This window comes from Harmonia axyridis, chromosome 2, assembly GCF_914767665.1.
Source record: "Harmonia axyridis chromosome 2, icHarAxyr1.1, whole genome shotgun sequence".
Lineage (NCBI taxonomy): Eukaryota > Metazoa > Arthropoda > Insecta > Coleoptera > Coccinellidae > Harmonia > Harmonia axyridis.
Window position 1 is genome coordinate 39,225,879 of NC_059502.1, and position 24,381 is coordinate 39,250,259.

The 24,381-nt window shown below is 32.8% G+C and overlaps 3 protein-coding genes across 3 annotated transcripts; all 3 read left to right on the forward strand.

The window, feature by feature from the left end:
• Window positions 1-11,055: 11,055 nt before the first annotated feature.
• On the forward strand, window positions 11,056-11,805 carry LOC123673307 (secreted RxLR effector protein 161-like). Its single transcript, XM_045607794.1, has one exon. It carries the CDS (start codon window positions 11,056-11,058, stop codon window positions 11,803-11,805), a length of 750 nt encoding a protein of 249 aa, XP_045463750.1.
• Window positions 11,806-12,076: 271 nt separating this feature from the next.
• LOC123672399 (probable serine/threonine-protein kinase cdc7) lies at window positions 12,077-18,218 on the forward strand. Its single transcript, XM_045606508.1, has 2 exons — window positions 12,077-13,557; window positions 17,822-18,218. Exons 1-2 carry the CDS (start codon window positions 12,833-12,835, stop codon window positions 18,216-18,218), a joined length of 1,122 nt encoding a protein of 373 aa, XP_045462464.1. The 5' UTR covers window positions 12,077-12,832.
• Window positions 18,219-22,569: 4,351 nt separating this feature from the next.
• On the forward strand, window positions 22,570-23,451 carry LOC123672413 (general transcription factor II-I repeat domain-containing protein 2A-like). The gene is made up of 2 exons (XM_045606523.1): window positions 22,570-22,754; window positions 23,148-23,451. The coding sequence occupies exons 1-2, from the start codon at window positions 22,640-22,642 to the stop codon at window positions 23,390-23,392; spliced, it is 360 nt and encodes a 119-aa protein (XP_045462479.1). The 5' UTR covers window positions 22,570-22,639; the 3' UTR covers window positions 23,393-23,451.
• The last annotated feature ends 930 nt before the right edge of the window (window positions 23,452-24,381 follow it).

Here is a 24,381-nt window from a genome sequence, read left to right on the forward strand (position 1 = left end):
ATGTTTGTAAGACTTTTAATCATGCTTTCATGAAATCTTACAAGGAAGTTAAAAAAGAATATGACGAATTGTTGAGAAAAGATAAAAGCAATAAATTTAAACAGCATATTCTAAATTCTGACAACAAAATGAAAACCCTTTGGAAAACAGTTGCAACAATTAAGAATAATTCTAGTAAAGAGATTCCTGAAAATCCCACTGAAATGGCACAAAAATTCAATCTGCATTTTGCAACAGCAGCTGAAGAGAAAATAAGTCACCAAAAAAATATACCATTTCAACATGACCTCGAAAGAAATGATAATAAATTTAATTTCCACCCAATAACAAAGGAAGAAACATTGAAGTTAATAGGAAGGCTCAAGAATAAAAACAGTTCAGGAATAGATGATATTCCGATGAAAACCGTAAAATTCTGTATGGAAGAGATAGCGACTCCACTAACCTATCTCATTAATAATTCAATGAAATATGGTGTTTTTCCGGAACTTTTGAAGCAAGCCCTCATAAAGCCAATATACAAAAAAGGTGAAGAGGATAAACCTGAAAGCTATAGACCTATCAGCATACTTCCTACCTTCTCAAAAATAATAGAGTTGGCCATCTGTGAACAACTAGTGACTTTTCTCATGCAGGAGAAAATCCTGAAATCATCACAACACGGATATGTGAAGGGGAAATCAACAACTACAGCCGCATTCGAATTCATTCAAAATGTACTTAATAGCTTAGAAGACTCCAAAGTAGTGATTGCCCTGTTACTGGATCTATCTAAGGCCTTCGACACTTTAACCCACGATTATTTATTGACAAAAATGGAATACTATGGCATAAGAGATACAGAAAAAGAATGGTTTAGATCTTACCTATCTAATCGTAAGCAAAGGGTCGCTATCGATGTAAATGGCACAAAAACTATATCTGAAGAAGCATGCATACAACTTGGTGTTCCACAAGGGAGTATCCTTGGTCCTATACTCTTTATCATCTTCATCAATGACTTATACAACAAAGTTGAACATCATATGATAAACTATGCGGATGATTTCAACTTAACGCTGAGTGCATCCAGCTTCCCCGAAATTTCAAATATTGTTCAAAGCACTTTGGAACAAACTATGCAATGGTTCCAATCCAACAGACTATGTATGAACGTAGAAAAAACATGTGCCATTCTTCTGAAGACTGCTCATTCCGGTTTTCTAACACCATCACAGATCCAACTCAATAACAACAAAGTCGTACTGCAAAATTCTGGACGCTTCCTGGGTCTCACAATAGATGAAAATTTAAACTGGAGCGAACATATATCATCGCTATGCACCAAGCTAGCTTCCATCTGCTACTCACTGGGTGTTTTAAGAAGATATTTAGACTTATCATCCATTAAGATAATCTATCAGGCTACATTTGAATCAAAACTAAGGTATGGAATTGTATTTTATGGAAGTGGAAACACTATGGATCGTGTTCTGAAGATGCAGAAGAGAGCTGTTAGAACAATTATGCGAATGAAAAGTAGGGAATCATGCAGAGGAATATTTCGGAAAAATAGCCTGCTAACTGCAATTGCAGTTCACATACAAGAGTGCCTTATATTTGTATTCAAAAATAAAAACTACTTTCAGAGTAAAACTACAACAAGCTATAACACAAGGACAACTAAGTTGAAATATCCACATCATAGACTTACATTAACGGAAAAGGGACCAGAATATAGTTGTATTAGATATTACAATAAAATTATAGATTACACAAAAGAAACAACCACCCTCAAAAGCTTTAAAAAGCAAATTTTTAAGCTTTTAATACAAATCGAACCATACACGGTGGAAGAGTTTTTGATGTATGATGTGAGGAGCTGGAACAGGACCTCTAATCAGTAGATGATTGAAATTTTTTTTTTTGACGCTATTTCATTTCAAGAAGTTATGTATCACATCTCTTCTTTACTTGAAATAAAGCTTGTTATTATTATTATTATTATTAATGTTGTATCAATGGCTCCATTATGTTGATATTATTTTGGTTATTGATGAATTTTTTACTTAGTTTTTGCATTCTTTCCAGTATTAGTTCTATTCCCGTTGTCTGATATAAAAGCTGATTGGATGGATTGTGCAGTGGGTTGTTGGGATGTCTCATTTTTGTAATCTTACGTAAGCAAGTTCTTTCCGCTACCTCAATTGCATTCAGAGCTGTTTTTGTCGAATTTGAGAAGATTATATGTCCATAGTCCAATAAAGGTCTGCATATCATTTTATATATGGTACTAGCTGTTTCAATACTGCTGTACTAGCTGTTTTAATACTGATTCCTGAGATTTAAATCGGTTAAAAACAACACGAAAATATACACAACAACTCATAAATATCCAGATGTCGTGTAAACCCTCTCACAGCTGTTTACTGTTTACGAGATATTGATGCTAAAAAACACATGTACTAATCAGGCGTGTCGGCCTTCTCTTTGCTACACTGCTCAATTTTATTGCTTTATTAGGGTAGCCGGTGGAAGGTATTTTTCTCTACAATTCTTCAACCAGAATGCCTATTCCCAGATGAATGCAAAATATACGAGAAACGTTTCCATTTCATCATTTCCATCTCATCCTTTCTAAGAAATACATATCTGAGAAGTTTATTTTATTTTATACCACGTTCCATATTATATAACAATATTTTTTTGATCGTACTGTATGTGCAAAGTGAGTGTTATATTCTGAATTTTTCGATTCGCCTTTGGATTTAAGGATTTCAAAGTAGATTACTGAAGGCAAGTTCTATAATTTTTTATTTTCATCATTTCCTTATTTTTATCATTTTTCGGCACTGGGAAGTACTACGTTCGAAGCGTCGGATGATGAGATAGACTTAATAGAAAAAATCATATTCATTTATTTCAAAATAAGTATAATGTTCCTAAAGAAATATGATCCGTGTTCCTTTCAGGTACGTTTCCGGGGTGGTAGTAGTGCGCCCCAAAACTGTCCAGGCGCCCCCTGGAGAAAAATTGGGGCGCTTAGATTCAGTTACGATATTCTACTTTATGAACAAAAATTCACATGTTCAAAATGTAAGGTACCGAAAGAGAAAACAAAAATTTCAAGATAATATTTTTCTAAAACGTTCTCATACTTCCCTCGCCCGGAACTTTCAATTGCCCCTTGAAGAACTTTTTCTTAATTAAATACTGAATCAGGGCCCGCTCTGGAGGCTGGCTAATTGGCATTTTGCCGGGGCGGCAAATATTGGAGGGCGGCATTTTCAATTTTTTTCAGAAATCCGAATTCCAAGAAGAAAGTGTTGAATACTTTTTTTTAATTTCAAAGAATTTCACACATGATTTTTTATCAAATTAATTAGTTTTGGGGGTGGGCGCATTCGAATTTGAAATAATGGTTCATCCGTATCATCCGATTGTTACACACTATCATCTTAAAGATAAAAAACAAAATGTTCATGCGTTTTATAAAGTCGGAACTCAGCAGAAGAACCTGAGACCGCAGAGCCTGTTCTAGAGGGGCGGCAGATATTTCGGTAGAAGACCCCGATAACCCAAAATAATTATTTGCATTCTGCAGAGTTGACTGTTAGGGCGGCAATTTGGCTAGCGACGGCCCTGGAAGTGAGTATAGTTAAAGGGTGCACAGTCGATGTCTTCTTTTTGAACCCGAATTGACATGGTGGTATATATTTTTCTATCTCATTGCATATTCTCTCTGCCAATATTTTTTCCCAATGTAGAACTAGGCCTGTAGTTCTCTATGTTAGAATTATCTGTATTCGCCTTGGGGATGGTAATCAAAATGCCTTTTTTCCATTCACTTGGAAAGAGGGAATGAGAGAGACAATAATTATAAATTTTGATTATAATATCGTGAACTAAAGGGTCTAGGTTCCTCAGTATTTTTCTTGGAATGTTGTCATAGCCAGGTGTTGTGTTCTTACCATGGTTGAGTGCCGTATAGTATTCTTCTTCTAGGATAGGTTCAAATGTTATCTCTGATGGAATCTGGGGTAGTTCATTTTTGTACCAATTCTCTATTTGCTTCCTATGCTCCTCATTGAATTCTTTGTTTGCGGATTTTTCAAACAGCTTTTCAAAATGTTTTGCGAAAGCATCAGCAATATCTTTATCCTTAATGAGAGATTCACCATTGACTTGTATTGGATTTGAAAGTTGATGGGTTGTGTACTTTGCAAGTTTTTTAATTGTTCTCCAGTATGTCCTGCCTTTTTGATCTTCGATTTCTTTGCAAGCCTCTAGATATTTATTGGATCTGTATTGCAAGATCATGTTATGAATATCCCTATTCAATTTGTTGAATTTTCGTTTTAAACTTGGATCTTTGTTAGTCTGGTATTCACGAAACAATTGTTTTTTTGTTCTTATCAACTTTATGATGTAGGGAGGAAGGGTTTGGCCGAAGTACCGTTTTTTGAGAGTCGGTGTTTCCTCTGTTATTATTCTTGATAGAGTGTTGTGGAAAAAAGTTATGTACTCAGGGGTCATTTCAATTTGTGGTTCAATCACTTCAAGCATTCTTTTATTCACTTCTTTAATGTTGCATTTTTCATAAAGTAATTTGGTCTCTTGAGTGCATTCTTCAGGCTGTTTTTTTGTATCAATTGAGAATTCAATTCCAAGGTGATCGGATCCTAAGTCTGGGGTAAGAGTTATGTTCTGAATATTATCTTTTATATTTCTTGTACACATTAGCAAGTCTGGTGTGGAGTCTGGGTTGTTTTCCATTAGGAATGTTGGTGGTGTATCCAATTTGATGAAATCTGAGTTTCTGAGGAAGTTGTTAATTTGAGTTTTTTTTCGGTTGTTCACGTTGAAGTCTCCTAGAATAATGGAATATTTATATTGTGATGCTTTCACCAGTAAATTTTCCTCAACAAGTCGGCTGGAGTGGTGTATGTAGACCAGAAACATATGGATTTTTTCGTTATTGAAAGGAACAGTAAAATGCTGAACATCGTTCCATGGGTTATTGAAGTGGGGTGGGTTGTTTCTACCAATTTTCACTCTGTTAGAAGCCTGCACTATCGCACCTCCTCTGGTGTTTTGGTTCAATATACTTCCATGTTTGAACAATGTCCTCCAATCCCTGTATTGAATGTTGGTGGTTGCTTTAGTTTTAGTTTCCACAAACATTGTGCAGTCCACATTGTTATGCACAAGATAATATCGGATCAACTCTTTTTTGTTGATATAGTTGTTAATGTTTGCATACAAAAATTTAAGCATGAATGTCCCCATATAGCTGCACCCCCTCCGCTGGCTCTGTATCCACTGTTTTGTTTTCATTCTCGAGGTCAATCATGAGTACATAAAGTCTGTTGCCAACAAAAGTGGGTACCGTGCTAATATTGTAGCTGTCGATGAAGCGTCTCTGGAGTTTTTGAATCAGTTGTTGTCTTTCAATATTTTTGGGTTTGTTGATTTTGTGTATGTATGTTTCTATGATGTGATCATGTATTGTCATGGGCGCCCGCAGAAATTTTTCTCAGGGGGGGCAAAATGAAAATAATTGAAAAACAATAAGGCATCCATGATTGTCGTAGGCGACATCAGTATTCCGTTTCTTTCTATTTCTGTATTTATATTCATCACCAGCGTCTACTCTGAATTTCAAAAGATCACTAAAAGTGGTACAGGGTGGACAAAAATACAATACTTTCATGTGTGCTCATAAAATAACGCATAATATTCTTTATTAGTTAAATTAACAATATTATCAAAAATACTTATTGTCTAGCGCTAATTGGTTTGAATGTAACACCCTGTAGTTTGTTACATTTTTAGATTAATAAAAATGAACTGTTTCCAAACATGTTCGGTACTTTTGGTCTAGCAGACAGAATATGAAAGAAATTATTTCTTATTTTTATACATTTTTATCAATCTAAAAATGTAACAAACTACAGGGTGTTATATTCAAACCAATTGCCGTATTTTTGATAATATTGTTAATTTAACTAATGAAGAATGTTACGCGTCACTTTATGAGCACACACAAACCTATTGTATTTTTGTCCACCCTTTACCAATTGGAATCAACATGTGATACATTTTTGGAATCTGCTCAGCTAGAGTAATCGGAAAATTGAGTCAAAATGGGGGTATTCCATTAAAAAAAATGACGCTGACGTCATTACTCGAAAGTAATTCACCCTGTATATTAGATTATTATTTTAAAATACTGTAAATTAAAATAAAGAATCGACATGTTTCAGGATTATTCCTTAAAATGGTCTGTTTAGCTGAAAATGAATTTTGTTCCATACTTAACGGTTACGGACGCAGTGTATTAGATGAATTTATAAACAAATTGACACGCATGGAGTGCTTTCGGTTCCATGATTTTTCTCCACCCAAGAAGTGCTCAACGCGCCTAAAAAAGTTTTTAATTCAAAAAATACCTCTGCCGATTATGGATTATATGTATAGTATGTAATTCCATTGAAAACCGGAAAATAGTTGTGAATCTATTACTTTCCTTTTTTCCTTGCCCTTTGGATTAAGAAAGTAATATTGAGGGTGTTGTGCTGAAAAATGAGGCATCCAAAAGCTCAGCATATCAGCTGATTTTTTGTTTATTGATCTTATTTTGATGTTTGGAATACCTTCTATGGGCTTAACTGGTCTTTTTGGGCATTTTATGGACCATGCTACATGCTCTGTGGATTGACACGCAGTACACCTTGGTGGTAAACTTGTTGTACATTCTGATTCCTTGTGTTGTTGTCCACATTTGCTGCAAATTATTGGTGAATTGCATTTGTCCGTTGTGTGGGTAAATTGAGAACATCTTGCACAAGGGACTGGTATTGGATCAGGTGGGTAGCTTGGCTTGGCAATGTAGTGTCTGCATTTGAAGAAGATGCCTTCATTAATTAGTTTTTCATATGATTTTACTTCACTGGTTATTATGCGTATAAATAAGGATGGTTTGTTTGTCTTCTTTGAGATAACTCTCTTACAATATCGGTGTGTAATTTGGTTTTTCTTAAGAAAATTACTAATCTCTTCTTCTTTTATTTCTATTTCCACCTGTGAGATTACGGCTGAATATGATTCCAAGTGAGTTCTGGGCTTGTTGTGAACTGAGGTGTTGGTTGAAGTTTCACAAAAGGTGTTGATTAGTTTCATTTCCTTCATGTTTTTAGCGCTTTTGTGAGATTGTCCTTGGAATTATTTGATTTGACAATAAATCCCTGTGTGGTTTGGGTAATTATATCGCGTCCATCTGGGAACAATTTTATCCATTGATCGGCGACTTGAAGTCTTGTTGTGTTAGGAATAGGTGTTATGTGAAACAAATTCGCATATGTTTTGAAGGAATGTTTTGTTGTTGTTTTTGTTTGTGTTGGGGTAGGGTTATTGATTTCAGATGTTTCCATCAGGGTATTTGATGACTCATGTGTTATTTGCGAAATTGTTGGCAGCTGTGGTTCTTCAAATCTTATCTCTGGCAATTTCTACTATATCACAAACAACTGAGTCACTTTAATTTTATTGCGTTATATAGGAAATCTGGGCACATAACCTGTTGAAGATTAATATTGTTGGCAGTTAACTTGCAATAATTAACACTCCGTTTGAAATAAATGTACACGTGGTGTAATGAAGAACTGAATATATTGAGTTACAACAACTGGTACAACTTACTCGTTACTCTGACCGAACTAAAAGAGAGAGAGCAAGAGGTACATATCATATGTTGAATATATATACAATCTCACTAGAAGGTGAGGTCAACTATTTCTTTCTTCTTTTCTTAAGTTATGTTTCTGTTAGTTTTCTGTGGTTTTGTAACTCAACCTTTAATTCTCGATGAACTTGTTAATTGTAATAAGAAGCACATGCTGAGTTGGGTTGAATAAAAAATGTAAAAGTATTTGGCAGTTTTATAATTAAATCAAAAGTGGTAGCAGAGCGTGGTTTGAAGAAAAAAAATCCATGAGATGACTGCCAGGGAGAAGTATAATTTAACCCCATTTGCTGGAAATAACTTTTCAGCGTGGGAGTTTAGAATTAAAAGTATCCTGCGGGATAATGGAGTTCTGGAAGCTGTAACCAATAAAAATTATGGAAATATAGAAGAGAATGAAACTGGCGAAGCAAAGACACAAGCTATCCTAATAGGAGGCATAGCTGATACACATTTAGAATACGTGAAAAACATGGAAAGTGCATATGATATGTTTTCTAACCTGGAATATATATTCAAACAGAAGGGAGTACGAAGCAGATTATTCATAAGAAGAAGCTTAAATGAAATCAAGTTCAACGATAAAGAATCCTTACAAAGCCACTTCATCAAACTAGAAGAACTGTTTACCCAACTACAAGACTCTGGAAGTGAGGTAAGTGAGGAGGAAAAGATAAACTATATATTAATGTCCATGCCCAAAAGTTATGAAGCAGTGGTTACTGCAAATGAAACACAGCCCTCCCTAGAAATGGGCTTCGTTAAGAATCGACTACTAGGTGAAGAAGAAAAGAGAACGAGACCGACTGCAGAAACATCAAGTTCATTAAATTATGCTTTTTCTTGTTGCATATGTGGTAAACGAGGTCACAAAAAATTCCAATGAAGATACAGAAATAAAACCGAGAATACCTACTCAGGACGAGGAGAAAGAAATCAAGATAGGTCTACCCAAGGTTACACGAAGAATAAAAATGAGAATTGGAGAGGCCAAAATTCAAATATGTATGGGAGGAATAAATTCCAGAATTGGTCAAGAGAAAGTTACACAGCGACAGCAGAAAACAAGGATGAGGATGCCAAGGTAGTATTTATAGCAGAAACAGGATCAGGTGAGCCATTTGAAAATTCTTATTTGGCTGAAAACAGTTTAAAGTGGTGTGTTGACTCTGGATGTTCAGATCACCTTGTGAGTGATTTAAATGTTTTTTCTGATTATCATGAATTTAAAATACCTAAAAAAATTTCAGTAGCTAAAGGAGGTGTGTATTTAGAAGCTAAAGGTATAGGTAATATAGATGCAGTCAGTTTTGTTAAAAATGTAAAAGTTTCATGTCAAATTAAAAATGTTTATTATTGTCCTGATGTCAAAAAGAATCTAATGTCTGTATCAAAACTTGAAAATAATGGTTTAACTGTAACATTTGCACACAATGAAGTGAAAGCGACAATTAAAGATAGAGTAGTTATGATTGGTAAAAAGGAAGTCTCTTTATATTTAGTTAATATGAGAGTAGAAAATTCAGCAAATTACTCCATCCACAACTCCTTAAATTATAAAGATAATTTAATCGATTTATGGCATAGACGTTTGGGACATCTAGGTATTCAAAATTTAAAACAGTTAGGAAAAAGTCATTTAGTAGAAGGTATGGGTAAATTGAGTGTGCTGGACAATACAAATTTTGAAAAATTATCATGCGAACCATGTATAATGGGAAAAATGACGAGGCAACCCTTCAATGGGAAGGGGTATAGAGCAAATAAACCTTTGGAGGTTGTTCACACCGATGTATGTGGACCCATTTCTCCAACAACTTGGGATGGATTTCGCTATTTTGTAACATTCTTGGATGACTATACTCATATGGTTGTAGTCTATTTGTTGAAAAATAAATTCGAAGTTTTTGAAAAGTTCAAAGAATATCATGCTTACGCAAGGCATCATTTTGGAGTGAATATTTTAAATTTGAGATTAGATAACAGGGGTGAGTACACTTCGAATGAAATGAGGAATTTTTGTAAAGATCAAGGTATAAGGATGAAGTTCATAGTACCATATAATCCGGAAATGAACGGAAAAGCTGAGAGATTGAACAGGACGTTGGTAGAGAAAGCTAGAACCCTTTTGATTGATTCAGAATTACCAAAAGATATGTGGGGAGAGGCAATTTATACTTCAGCTTATCTAACTAACCGAAGTCCAACAACAAATATAGATAAAACTCCTATTGAAATGTGGGAAGGTAGAAGACCAAACTTGGAGAAGTTGAGAGTATTTGGAAGTATAGCATACAAACATGTACCTGATCAATTAAGAACAAAATTAGAAAATAAGGCAAAGAAGTTAATCATGGTAGGATATGGGCCTAATAGCTCTTATAGATTGTGGGATCCTGAAAGGAGAAAAATTGAAATGGGAAGAAATGTAATGTTTGACGAGAACAAGTTGAACACACCAGATACATTAGAAATAGAGAAACTTAAATATAACAAAGAAATAGTAACAGGAAAAGGAATTATCGTTGAAGACATACAGGAGGAAGTTAATATACAGGAGGAAGAAAATAATCAGATGGATCAGGAAAGGACTACACCAACAAAGAGAAATAGAAATAAGCCTAAATGGCACAATGATTATATTACAGATTTTGAAACTGAGGAAGAAGCAATGTTCGCTTATTTACTAGAAAATACAAATGACGACGTTCCAAAAAACATGGACGAAATAGATCAAAGGCCAGATAGAGAAAAATGGACAAGAGCAATAAAAGCAGAAATAGATGTGTTGGAAGAAAGTAAAACATGGATACAAGTTAAGAAACCTGAGAACATCAAAACCATTGACACTAAATGGGTTTTCTCAAGAAAAGAAGGGAAAGATAAAGAACAGATTTATAAAGCCAGACTCGTCGTTCGAGGTTTCCAACAGAAAGATAAAATTGAAGACACATATGCACCTGTTCTTAGACTCCAAACTTTGAGAATTGTTTTAGCAATCGCAATATAACGTAATTATGACATACATCAAATGGACGTCAAGGGGGCATTCTTGTATGGACGTATAGATGAACACGTGTATTTGAATCCACCTAGAGGTGTTAATGTGGAAAAGGGTTTGGTATTGAAGCTCACAAAATCACTATATGGACTTAAGAAATCACCAAAATATTGGTATGATCGTTTTCATGAGTTAATTACTGAAATTGGGTTCTCGAGATCAGACAATGATTACCTATTGTTTATACATCAAAGCAAATTTATATATTTTGATATATGTAGATGATCTATTAATTGTTGGCAACAGTGATCAAGAAATAGCAGAGCTAAAGATGTTTTTATGCGCTGAGTTTAGAATGAAGGACATGGGTACTAATAGTTTGATTTATTTGGGAATTTCCATATTGAAATTAAAAGATGACATACTATTGGATCAATCATCTTATTTGAAAAAGGTATTAGTTAAATATGGTATGGAAGATTGCAAGCCTATAGATACACCAATGGAAGTTAACTTCAAAATCATTAGCAAGGAATGTTCAATTGATTATACTCTTGAACTTAGATGCAGATCATTAATCGGGTCATTAATGTATGTCACTGTAGGAACACGACCAGATTTAGCTACCGCGGTTTACTATTTGAGTCGTTTTCAGTCTAAACCTTGTAAAGAGTTATGGATGGCATTAAAGAGAGTTTTAAGGTACATAAAGGGTACTCTAAATTTGAAACTGAAATATTCAAAAACCAATGACTGCTCTATTTTAATTGGATACGCTGATTCAGATTGGGCTAGAGATGAAGACAGAAAGTCTACATCTGGATATTTATTCAAAATTTATAATAATTCAGTTATTTGGAGAAGTAAAAAACAAACTTGTATAGCTTTAAGTACGGCAGAAGCCGAATTAGTTTCTTTATGTGAAGCTGTAAAAGAAATGATATGGATCATTAAATTATTAAAAGACTTCAATTTGAATGTTGATCAGGTCACAGTTTTCGAAGACAATCAGAGTACGATCAAATCAGCAAAGAATCCTGATCAAAAATCAATGAAGCATTTAGAAAAATGGTTTAGTTGATTTAAAATATATATGTACACAACAGCAATTAGCTGACATCTTCACAAAACCTTTAAGTAGGGTAAATTTCAGATATTTTGTTAGTAAATTAGATCTAGTTTCGATTGAGGGGGAATGTTGAATATATAATTACATAATACGACCCCATTCTGATCATACGACATATTTTCGAATCTTCATTTATTACTTTATATTTCATGATAGACTATTGTTAACTCATCAATCTCAAACACGGGATAATGTGGGTGGAATGAATGCCTATTGTAACTATAATACATCCTTTGTTCTTACAATGTAATTTTGCTATTTTAGCTATTCTTTGTGTGACGCTTAGGATCACGCCACATTTTGCATTAGAGATAAGTAATGTTATAAATTCTCAGATGCATTGTTTTTTTAGTCAGTCATAACGGATAAGTCAATAATAGATCAGTTCATGACAGATAGTTTTGATTGTACCTTTCGTCTTTTTCTTGTAAATAAAGTTTTTTTTTTTAAAACAAGGTTTTCCATCTCAAAAACATAATTGGCGACGAGGATGGGATCTCTTTAAATATTCCGGAAATAATAGCGCGACGAGAAAAACGCGACGTATTATCTGAAATATTGTGCCGGTCGTAGAAGTGACAAAACAAAAACTTTCTTTCGACTATCAGTTTCAACTGTTAAGGTGAGAAGCAACCCTGAGAAGGAAGCCAAGAAGCCCTGATCTTTGGAGTAGCGCCCAAGACGACTTCACTACAAGGAATACGACACAAAAAAAAAGGTTAGCAATCCTACCCGTTATTGACTCCCAGTTTACCCTATTCTGGACAAAAAATAGTCACCCTTTTTCCCAAAGTTTTGAGTGTAAAACTTGTAGAACAGTTTTTCCTAGGTTTCTTTAAAAAACCGACATAAGAGTTTTCCCTAGGTTACTCATTTAAAAAACCGATTACTATATTTTACTTTATTGCATTAATAATTAATCAAGATTACGTCAGTAAAGCATTTTAAAGGTAGAAAAGAGCGTAAAGAAAATAAAAATATGGCTCAAGAAAGAATAGATTTAACATTGCCAGAAAAATTTGGAATGTTATTACCTAGATTTTCAGGAAAAGAAAATGAGTTGCATTCGTTCTTACGTAGCGCAGAACAATTTTTATTCATGTTTACAAATGAAGCCCAAATAATTAAAGATTATTGTTTCGCAGTTGTAAAATCGAAACTTACTGATCGTGCATTAGCAGAGGTATCTACTTCTGATATACCTAACAATTGGGTCGTTCTTAAACGATTCTTAAATACGAAATTCGGAGATCAAATAAATTTAGATGTATTAATTCATCAATTGCAATTTTTAGCAAAGAAGCCACATGAAGACATGTTGAATTTCATTGATAGAATAATATCGTTGAAAATTCGAATTAATTATAGAATAGATTCAGATCCTATGCCTGATCCAGAGAAATTAATTTATAAATCGAATATTTTAAAAATATGTAAAACAGTATTGATATCGAATTCCCCAATGGAATTACGAACTTATTTGATTACTAACAATGCATTTAACTTTGATAATACCGTAAACGCTGTAAAAGATTATTTATGTAATATGGCTCAGTATGAATTATTAGACAGAAGTCGAAATAAAAATCCTATACATGAAAATGTATCGAGAAATAATTATTCCGATCATCGCAATAATACAAACAAATACAATCATTTTTCAAATAATAATTATCGAACGCAGCATTATGAAACGCAGCATAGATTCTGTGAAAATGTGTGGATTTTTCTGGGATTCTTCAATTCTAATAAGAACAATCAGCAACACTAATATTGTTTTATTTCCTTTCTTTAACATCGTTACATCAACTTCACTACGGAACATAGAAGAACATAAAATGTCATGCTTGAACCATAGAATACAAATTTACTTACAATTTGACACACCTCCTTAAATTTGTATTACAATAATATTTAAACTCTTATTTCAGGCCTAATGCCTTCCTAAATTTTTCAAATTTAACATAGCCTAGAGCTTTCGTCAATATGTCTGCAGTATTATTCTCTGAATCAATCTTTACTACATCTATAAGTTTGTTCAAATAATTCTCATTAACAAAATGAAAATGTGTTTCAATATATTTTGAGTTTTTCGTAAAATTCCCATGTTTAGCTATACTAATAGCACCTGAATTATCTTCAAAAATTTTTATTGGTTCAGAGAATTCAACTCCAAAATCAAACAAAATATCTTTTACAATTTTTAACTCACTAACACATTCAGATAAAGCGACATACTCAGCAGACGTAGAGGATTTTGTCACACTACCTTGTTTCTTTGACTTCCAAAAAATTACATTGTCATACATTTTAATTAAGTAACCAGTTGTGGACTTTCTGTCATTTATATCGCCTGCCCAATCGGCATCTACATAACATTTTAATATTTCAGAATTTTCATTTTTATGATACATCAACTTTAAATTTTTTGTTATCTACTTTGGAATCTACTTAGGTAGTTAACACTGAAACTTATATCAGGTCTTGTACCTGAACTAATGTACAATAAAGCTCCTATCAAATTTCTATATCTAATATTTTCATTTTCTGATTCTGCAGGTAACAATTTCAAATTTTGTTCCATTGGCGTTGCAAACAATTTAGAATTTTTTAGATCATACCTTTCCCCTAATGAATTTATATATTTGGTTTGGTCTAAAGACAGTTCTCCAATTTTGAAGTCATAATCTATATTAATACCTAAATATGTCTTAATAATGCCTAAATCTTTCATCTTGAATCTCTCTTGTAACAAGCATTTTATTTCATTCAACCTTTCTTTATCTCTACAACAAATCAGTAGGTCATCAACAAAAAGAATTATGTAAATATCATTTTCTTGTTTCAATGTATACAAACAGTTATCATTTTTGCTTCTTTCAAATTCTAAATCTCTTAAATATTCATCGAAACAGTCATACCATGCTCTTGGACTCTCCCTTAGACCGTATAAAGCTTTATCAAGTTTTAATACTTCATCCGTTCCATCCTCAAAACCTGGAGGTTGTTTTACATATACCTCAGATTTGACTTTGCCATTTAAAAACGCTGTTTCCACATCCATTTGATGAATAATTAACCCATTATTACAACAATACGATAGAAGTATTTTCAATGATTGCATTTTAGCAACTGGTGAATAAATATCATCAATAAACTCACTTTGTTGATATCCCCTGACAACTAATCTTGCTTTATAAACTTCACCATTTTTTATAGTATAAACCCATTTTGTATCAAGAATTTTTTTGTCTTTAGGTTTTTCAACAGATACCCATGTTTTATTATTCAGCAAACTATGCATTTCCCTAGTCATGGCTTCTGTCCATTTCTCATGATTTTCATTTGTCATGGCTTCATTATATGAATTTGGAATGTTCGCATTTACATAATTAACATAAACAAAATCATTATCATAGACAAAATTGTCATCGTTAAATTTAGCTGGTTTTCTTTTTTCCCTAGTTGACCGTCTTAAATCATTTTCCCTGTTAGTACTATCCTCAGAATGTTCATTTTCATTTAATCTAATTTCACTAATATTTTCAAACTTGTTTTCTGAATCAAAATCTATATATGTTGTTCCTTCTTCTATGAAATCAACATGTCTAGCCACTATTATTTTATTATTCACTAGAACTCTGTAACCAACATTTTCATACCCTAACAAAATTCCTAAATCCGCTTTTCTATCCCATTTTGAATTTCTTTTTTGTGCTGGCACTCTCACAAAAACTCTACTGCCATAAAGTTTCAAATATTTTACACTAGTCGCAGTTTTGATTACCTCTGGCCAAAAACGATTATGTACTTTAGCTTCATCTAACAAACATCTTGCCATATCCCTTATATCTCTATTATATTTTTCTGCTGTACCATTCAATTCATGAACGTACGGTGGACAAGGTTCAATATGAATCCCTTTCTCGCTCGCAAATTTAGATATGTTACTATTCAAGTATTCTGTACCGTTATCACATCGTAACTTTTTAATTTTTTTATTTGTCTTATTTTCAATCAAATTAACGTATTTGACAAAGCAATCATAAACTTCATTCTTTGACTTAATAACATAGACTTGAGCAACCTTACTGAAATCGTCAATGAATGAAGGTTCTTTCATTGTTAAATGATAAATTATGCATTTTATTTTTCAAACATATACCGCATTTAAAAATGTCACATTCTAAATCACTTGGTAGACCTTCTAATACTTGTTTTCTACACATAGTTTTCAAATAATTAAAATTTACATGTCCTAATGTTCTATGAAATCTTTCTTCTACAGAAATATTATTATGGCTGAGTCCTAGCACATAGTAAAGGATATAAGAAGAAGAAGAAATATTATTCTTCGATGTATAGTTTATTTCCACTTTAATTATTTGGCTTGTCATATGATATATACCATTTGTTCTGTATGCTACAGCAATAACATAACCCTTATCATTGTAAATTTTCGAGATATTACCAATTGATACAATTTTGTTTTTCTTTGTAACTTTTCCATAACTAATTAAATTTTTATCCATTTCTTTCACATAGAAAACATTCAACAATTTATTTTCAACTATGTTTCCAAAAACATTGAATCCATGTAAAATAGTACCTACTTTAGTTGCTTTCAATATACGACCATCAGCTACTTTGACACTAATTGGTGTTTTGAGAACAATACATTCATGAAAATATTCATCATTATTAACGATATGGTCTGAACATCCACTATCTAACAAACACTCGATTTTATCAGTGCAATTATTTGCTTCAAGTAAAGAGTATTCTGAATTAGATTTTACCTTAGTAACCTCTGTATTGAAACTGCTCATACCAGCTTCTGGATTTCTCTGTTGCCAACCACCTGTTCGATGATGTTGACCTGCACCTCGACTATTACTGTTGTAACGACTACCTCGACTACTACCATTTCCTCGGTTCTGCCAATATTGTTGAGAACCACCTCCTCGATATTGCATACCTCCCCTTGGCTGCCAAGAATTTCCATCCGGCTTCATATTTGGGCATTGAGCTTTGAAATGTCCATACCTTCCACATTTGAAACAGTTTCGTTCTTTTTTTCTTTCGGTCTTGAATACGCTTGCACTGTGTTTACCAGTTTCTTCTTGTTCTTTTAGTTCCATCATTCTGATTTTACTTTTCACAAAATCTACATTTTGTTCATCTTCTTTCAACACATCGACTAAGTCTCCAACATAGCTCAATGAACTTGGTAACATTTTGATCATATAGCTCAGCTTCTCCTTCTCGGTAACAGTGGCCCCAGCACTCTTTAACTCATTTATAAGTTTTTCAAATTCGGTGAACAATGTAGCAGTATCTTCAAAGTCTTTTAACCGCAATCTTTCTAATTTATTTCTCACACAAATTTGTAGAGCTGTCGATTCCTTCAAATACATCTCATCAAACTTCTTCATGATCTCGAATGAAGTTTCTTTATCTTGGATAAATTGTAATTGATCATTACTAATTCCGCTATATATTATATTGATAGCCTTCAAGTCCTTACCATTCCATTCATCTTCTTTGTCGGTCGTTCTAATTCTTCTGGATACGACGTCTTGACAATTCTTCATTTTCAGGATCATTTCAATTCTTCTCTTCCAGCATCCATAATCTTTTCCATCGAAAATGGGAATTTTTATAATTTCATCGGCCATTTTGTCGAAGCGTCCTTCTGGAATATTCTGATTCTTGAACTGAACTAAATCTGACTTTACCTTCAACTATTCGATTAATTGTAATGACATTTTCAAACCACTGCCTGCTACCATGTGAAAATGTGTGGATTTTTCTGGGATTCTTCAATTCTAATAAGAACAATCAGCAACACTAATATTGTTTTATTTCCTTTCTTTAACATCGTTACATCAACTTCACTACGGAACATAGAAGAACATAAAATGTCATGCTTGAACCATAGAATACAAATTTACTTACAATTTGACAGATTCCCTTCGAGACCGATACAATTTACGCAACGTCAAGTAAATACTCATTATCCTACGCAACGTGAAACGTTTGGTGTTCCAAGTACGTCGAGAAATCAAAACGTTTTTAAACCGAATCCAAATCAAAGAATAACTACCCCACCTGAAAGAATGTCAGTACAGACACGAGTTTATCCACAAAAAAGACCTAATTATTCAACCCAATATCAAAATAATCCCCAGAGAAAATTCTATAATAATAATGATAGAAGCCCTGATTTTCTCGTAGAAGAATTAACTAATATTGATATAAATCCTAATAAGAGAAATTCTTTCTCACAACCTTCTACATCGAAAAGTAACTTCTCAAATAAACAAAATTTTCAAGAAACAACCTTAGAAAACGAATTGACTTAAATTCTACTTTAGATAATACTAATCAGCTACCATTTATTGAATTTAAAAACCCTAGATGTAAGTTATTAATTGATAGTGGTTGCTCAGTTTGTTTGATTGATCCTAAATTTGCATACAATTATTTCCCTGAAAATATTTTCAATGAATCAACTACATTAACTGCTTGCATGAGACAAGAAACTTCGAATGAAAAAGTATCGTTACCATTGTTTTCTGAATTTAGAATAAACGATTTTCATCCTTTCATTCTTTATAAATTTCATAAGAATTATGACGGACTTATAGGAGCAGATTTCTTAAATAAGTATGGATTAATGTTAGATTTCAAAAATCAAATTTTAAAAAATGAATTTTGTCAAGTTCCTTTTGAATATCAACAAGTTTGTCAAAATCCTATCAAAATACCAGTGGACCTTAGCCATCTGGAATCCAAAATAAGTAATCAATTAATGAAAATTTTACAAACTAACAAGGATGCAATTCAATTGCCGGGTCAACCCTTGAATTTTTCTAATAAAATTAAACATAGAATTCGAACGATAGATGAAGTTCCCGTTCATTGTAAAATTTATCGATACCCAGAAGTACATAGAGAGGAAATTAAGAAACAAATCGATGAAATGTTAGAAAAGAAAATTATTAGACCAAGTATTTCACCATGGTCTTTTCCTGTTGTTGTAGTTCCAAAGAAACAAGATTTATCACAAAAACAAAAATGGCGTATAGCAATTGACTACAGAAAATTAAATGAAAAAACTATTGATGATAAATACCCTTTACCGCAAATCGATGCAATTTTAGATAAGTTAGGAAAAAAGAAATATTTTACAACGCTCGATTTAGCGTCCGGTTTTCATCAAATTGAATTAGATAGTGACTCTATAGAAAAGACCGCCTTTACAATTGAAAATGGTCATTATGAATTTTTACGAATGCCATTCGGATTGAAAAATGCCCCTGCTTCTTTTCAAAGATTAATGAATATAGTATTGAGAAATTATATTGGAAAAAATTGTTATGTTTATATGGATGATGTTGTTATTTTCTCAGATTCAATAGAACAACATTTAGCAGACATCCATAATATTCTCGAAGTATTTAAAGAAGATAATTTGAAAATACAATTGGACAAATGTCATTTTTTCAAAACAGAAATAGAATTTCTAGGACATATTATAACTCCAGAAGGAATTAAACCTAACCCTAATAAATTAACTGTTGTGAATAAATTCCCAATTCCAAAAACTCAAAAAGAAATCAAATCATTTCTTGGTTTAGTCGGATATTATAGGAAATTTATACCTAACTTTGCAAAAATTACCAAACCTCTTACAAATTCTAAAATCAATATAAATGATCCAAAATATGTTGAAGCCTTTGAAGTATGTAAACAAAATTTATTAAACCATCCTATATTGCGATATCCTGATTTCAAAGAACCCTTTGTTTTAACTACAGATGCATCCGGATATGCAGTAGGTTCAGTATTATCTCAAGGTCAACCGCCCAATGATCTTCCGATTGCTTTTGCGAGTAGAACTTTAAATGAAGCTGAATCTTGATACAGTGTGATCGAAAAAGAATTATTATCGATTGTATGGTCGTGTAAACATTTCAGGCCATATTTATACGGAAGAAAATTTACAATTTATACAGATCATAAACCTTTAATTTGGCTATTTTCTCTAAAAGAACCTAATTCGAGACTAATGAGATGGCGAATAAAACTTGAAGAATTTGATTATGAAATAAAATATAGAAAAGGCTCGCAGAACAATGCAGATGCATTAAGTAGAATAGTTATGGAAGATGACCTAACTTACGAAAATTTTATAAAGGCGCAAGAAAATAACGATATCAAAGATTCACCAAACATTAAAGAAAAAGAAGGAAATTTATTCAATTCTCAAAAGAATTTTGCATTAGCACATTGTGTTTCACGAGATTTCCATATGAATAAAGGAATAGCTTTAAGTTTCAAAAATAAATATGGCGAAATTGAAAATTTAAAATCTCAAAATAAATCTATAGGCGAAGTTGCCGCGATCCGAAAAAATAATCGGAATATTTACTATTTAATCACAAAAAAATTTTACTATGATAAACCTAAGTATGAAGATGTATTTCAAGCGATTTTGAATCTCGAAAGATTATGTAAACAAAATAATGAAAAATGTTTAGAATTACCGCGCATTGCCAGCGGCTTGGACCGATTAAAATGGTCAACGATATTCAATATGATAAAGTATATTTTTTTCAATTCAAATATGAGAGTGATTGTATATTATTTATTATCAAATTGAAACATTGAATTCCCAAATGAATGATTTTAATGGTATTGAAGATTTAAATGGTATTGAAGATGATTTAGTTTCAGTGATTAATCAAGTTACTGACGAAGAACTTGATGAATGCTTAGAATTATTAAATGCGAGTGAATACGAAAATAATGATAATGATGAATTTACTAATGAAATTGAAGATGATATAATTGACTTCGAAACTCAAAATGTTATTATTCATGACAATATAACTATACATAGCAATATTGAAAATCCAATTTTCGAAATACCTTATACAGAAAGAAGTATTAACTCATCTAATTTACAAATAATATTCAAAACTGCATCTAATTATAATGTTATAAAAATTAAACTATTCGGAGAAAAACTCAGATTTATTGTTTCCATAAATTCAATTGAAAGCGATTTATATAAACTTATTAAAGAATATATTAGACCAAAAAGTTCCTATACATTATTTTTTAAATCACCAGAATTAGAAAAACCGCTTATACGAATTTTGCAAGAGAAATTTGATTACAAGAGTTTTGATTTAAAAATTTCAAGAATTCTGTTAGAAGATGTGGAAGATATAGATCATGGGTGCTCAAACAGTCGATCGCGATCGACTGGTCGATCGCGAATGCTTTTTGAGTCGATCTCGTGAAAAAAATCCGATATAGAACTATTCACAGATTTTGTTTTAATAGGTAGGTAACTAAACAAAATGTTATGAATAAACTACTAAAATTTATTCGATCCACATAATTATGTCAGAATGACCCCCTCATCACTTTGTTTTATCGTGTGTAAAAGTCCGCTGCTAGCGGCAAAAGGACGCTTTATCAAAGGAACGCGGTATTTGTCAAAGAAAAGTTGCGTCTTTGATTCCCGCCGCATTTTCTAGGAACTTCGGGCGGCGAGTTTGACGGGAACATTCAAGACATCGTTCGCGGCGATATTAATGTTGCGATTGCAGGGATTTGAATTTTGAGTCAGTCTGAGTAGCAACTTGAAAGCAACACGTCGATATTGTTGAACAGCGCAAAATGAGTGCGGTGAAAAAAAGTAAAACGTATCATTTTAATAACGATTGGGAGGAAGAATTTTTTTTTTTGTATGGTGAAGGATAAGTGCATCTGTCTCATTTGCCGTGCGTCAGTAGCAATGCCTAAGCGTGGGAACTTAGAGAGGCATCATAAAACAGTTCATAAAAACTATGAAAAGGATTTTCCGTCGCAGAGCGAATTAAGAAAACGAAAAGTACGTGATTTGTTAGCTTGTTTGAAAAAAGAACAAGCCATGTTCACAAGACCAGTGAAACAATCAAAAGCTGCAACGATCGCGTCATTTAAAATATCTCATATATTGGCGAAACACAAGAAACCATTTGAAGATGGATCGGTTGTGAAGGAAGCATTTATTGAAGCGGGAGAAACTTTATTTGCAGAATTTAAAAATAAAACTGAAATTATATCTGCTATTAAAGAACTTCAGTTATCTCGTGCAACTGTCACGAGGCGTGTTGAAGTCATGAGTCAGGACATGGCAGATCAACTAAAACATGATATCATGAAATCTACATACTTTTCTTTACAGTTCGATGAATCCACCGATATTACAGACACTGCCCAGCTATGTATTTTTATTCGAATGGTTTTCAGTGACATGTCAGCCAAGGAAGAGTTTTTGACAATGATTCCTCTGAAAGGAAAGACCCGTGGCGAGGATATATATGACGTTTTTTTCAATTTTGTAAAATATTATAAGCTACCAATATATAAATTAGTATGCATTACAACTGATGGAGCACCAGCAATGATTGGAAACAAAAACGGTTTTGTGGCATTGTGTCGAGCTAATGACGATTTCCCTTCATTTTTCTCCTTCCATTGCATTATACATCAACAAGTTTTGTGTTCAAAAGTTCTAAATATGGAGGAGATTATGGGCATTGCAATAAAAATTGTGAATTCCATCCGTGCACGTAGTTTGCAGCGGCGGCTTTTTACATTGCAGTTAGAAAATAGTGAGTTGGCTGAACACACTGATTTAGTTCTTCTCACAGACGTCAGGTGGTTGAGTCGCGGAAAATTTCTAGAAAGGTTTCAAGAATTATTGCCCGAAATAACCGCTTTTATGGAAGAAAGAGGTGACGATACTAAGATGCTGAAAAACGAAAAATGGTTGACTGATTTGGCATTTTTGACAGACATCACAATGCATTTAAACACCATCAATTTTCAGCTTCAAGGTAAAGGAAAAACTATTATTGATATGATTAGCGCAATAAACGCATCCAAAATTAAATTGCAACTTATGATAGATCAACTGAAAAGAAAGGATCTGAAACATTTTCCATCTTTGAAAGCAAGGATTCCTCTGTTAAATTATGATATTTATGAGGCAGAATTATCAAATATTTTGGGACAATTCGAAATACGTTTTTATGATTTCAACAAATTGGCAAATATCGCATCATTTATGAGTTATCCTTTTTCGTGTTCAAACATTGAGGAATTAGCAACTGAAATAGCAAGTCAGTTTAACATGGACTCATGTTCTGTTGAAAATGAGTTAGTGCAGATTATATCAGATATACATCTCAAAGCCACAGCATCTGACACAAAATTCTGGTGTTTTATAGCAGAAGATAAATATCCGAATCTGAGGCAAATTGCCCTTCAACTGACGACAATGTTCGGATCAACTTACTTGTGCGAGTCTGCATTTTCTGAAATGAAGATAATTAAGTCAAAGTATCGCAATCGACTAACTGACGAACATATGTCATCATGCTTGAGATTAGCACTCGGTAATTATGTACCATCTTATGAAAAGTATGCTGAGGACATGCAGTGCCACGCTTCAACATCCAAAGTTACTCTTTAGTTAAGTTTAACACTCTTTTGTTTTGTAATAACCAATAAACTCATAATTTTAAATAACAATGAGTTTTTCATTTCAGAGCAGATCTTTATTTTATTTTCCTACTCCAATGGTGCAGCGGTAGTGACGCAGCTTAGTTTATACTTAGCTTAAGACTAGATAGGATTGTGTAATTGTCTTCCAATATTTATTTATTTCATTTTGCATTTTTAGACTTATCTTGACTAAACAAATGCATATTGTGCGGAAAACTAATATCTATGCCATGATACACCATATCTAGACGACAATCCTTCATTACACATACTTGCAGCCTCTCAGAGTCGATCGATCGTAGTCTAACAATATTGAGGTAGATCGCCAGCAGTTCAAGTTTGAGCACCCCTGATATAGATGAAAGACAGCTTAGAATCCGTCAGTATCATGAAACCAAAACGATACATCGAGGATTAAGAGAAAATCTTATTAGTTTGAAACGGAAATTTTATTGGCCGAATATGAATAAAGATGTTCAAAATTATATAAATTCCTGTGAATATTGCCAGAAAAGCAAATATGAAAGAACTCCAATTCAATTACAATATAAACCTAATCCTGTTGGTTCTAAACCCTTTTCTCATCTTTATTGCGATACAATACGATTTGGTCAAACATACTGTTTAAGTATAATAGATTCATTTTCTAGATTTGGACAATGTTATCCATTACTTCAAAAGAACGGATTAGAAATTGTAGACAAATTAATAATTTATTTCAGCCATTATGGTATACCTAATAGAATAACATGTGACAACGGAATTGAATTTAAAAATAATGTAGTACAAGATCTTTGTAAAGTGCATAAAATCGAAATTCATTACATTACAAATTACAACCCAAATTCGAATGCTTTAGTGGAACGATTTCATTCAACACTTGTAGAACAATTACGAACTATTGAAGGTAAAAACAGTACTTTTCAAAATAAATTAGCTCGAGCTTTATTAAGCTAT

Coding starts and splice junctions, on each gene's coding strand:
- LOC123673307 (XM_045607794.1), top strand. CDS start 11,056: ATGTTTTTATGCGCTGAGTTTAGAATGAAGGACATGGGTACTAATAGT.
- LOC123672399 (XM_045606508.1), top strand. CDS start 12,833: ATGGCTCAAGAAAGAATAGATTTAACATTGCCAGAAAAATTTGGAATG. Junction 13,558..17,821: donor CATTATGAAACGCAGCATAG/ATTCTGTGAAAA, acceptor ACAATTTGACAG/ATTCCCTTCGAGACCGATAC.
- LOC123672413 (XM_045606523.1), top strand. CDS start 22,640: ATGGAAGAAAGAGGTGACGATACTAAGATGCTGAAAAACGAAAAATGG. Junction 22,755..23,147: donor CATCAATTTTCAGCTTCAAG/GTAAAGGAAAAA, acceptor GGTGTTTTATAG/CAGAAGATAAATATCCGAAT.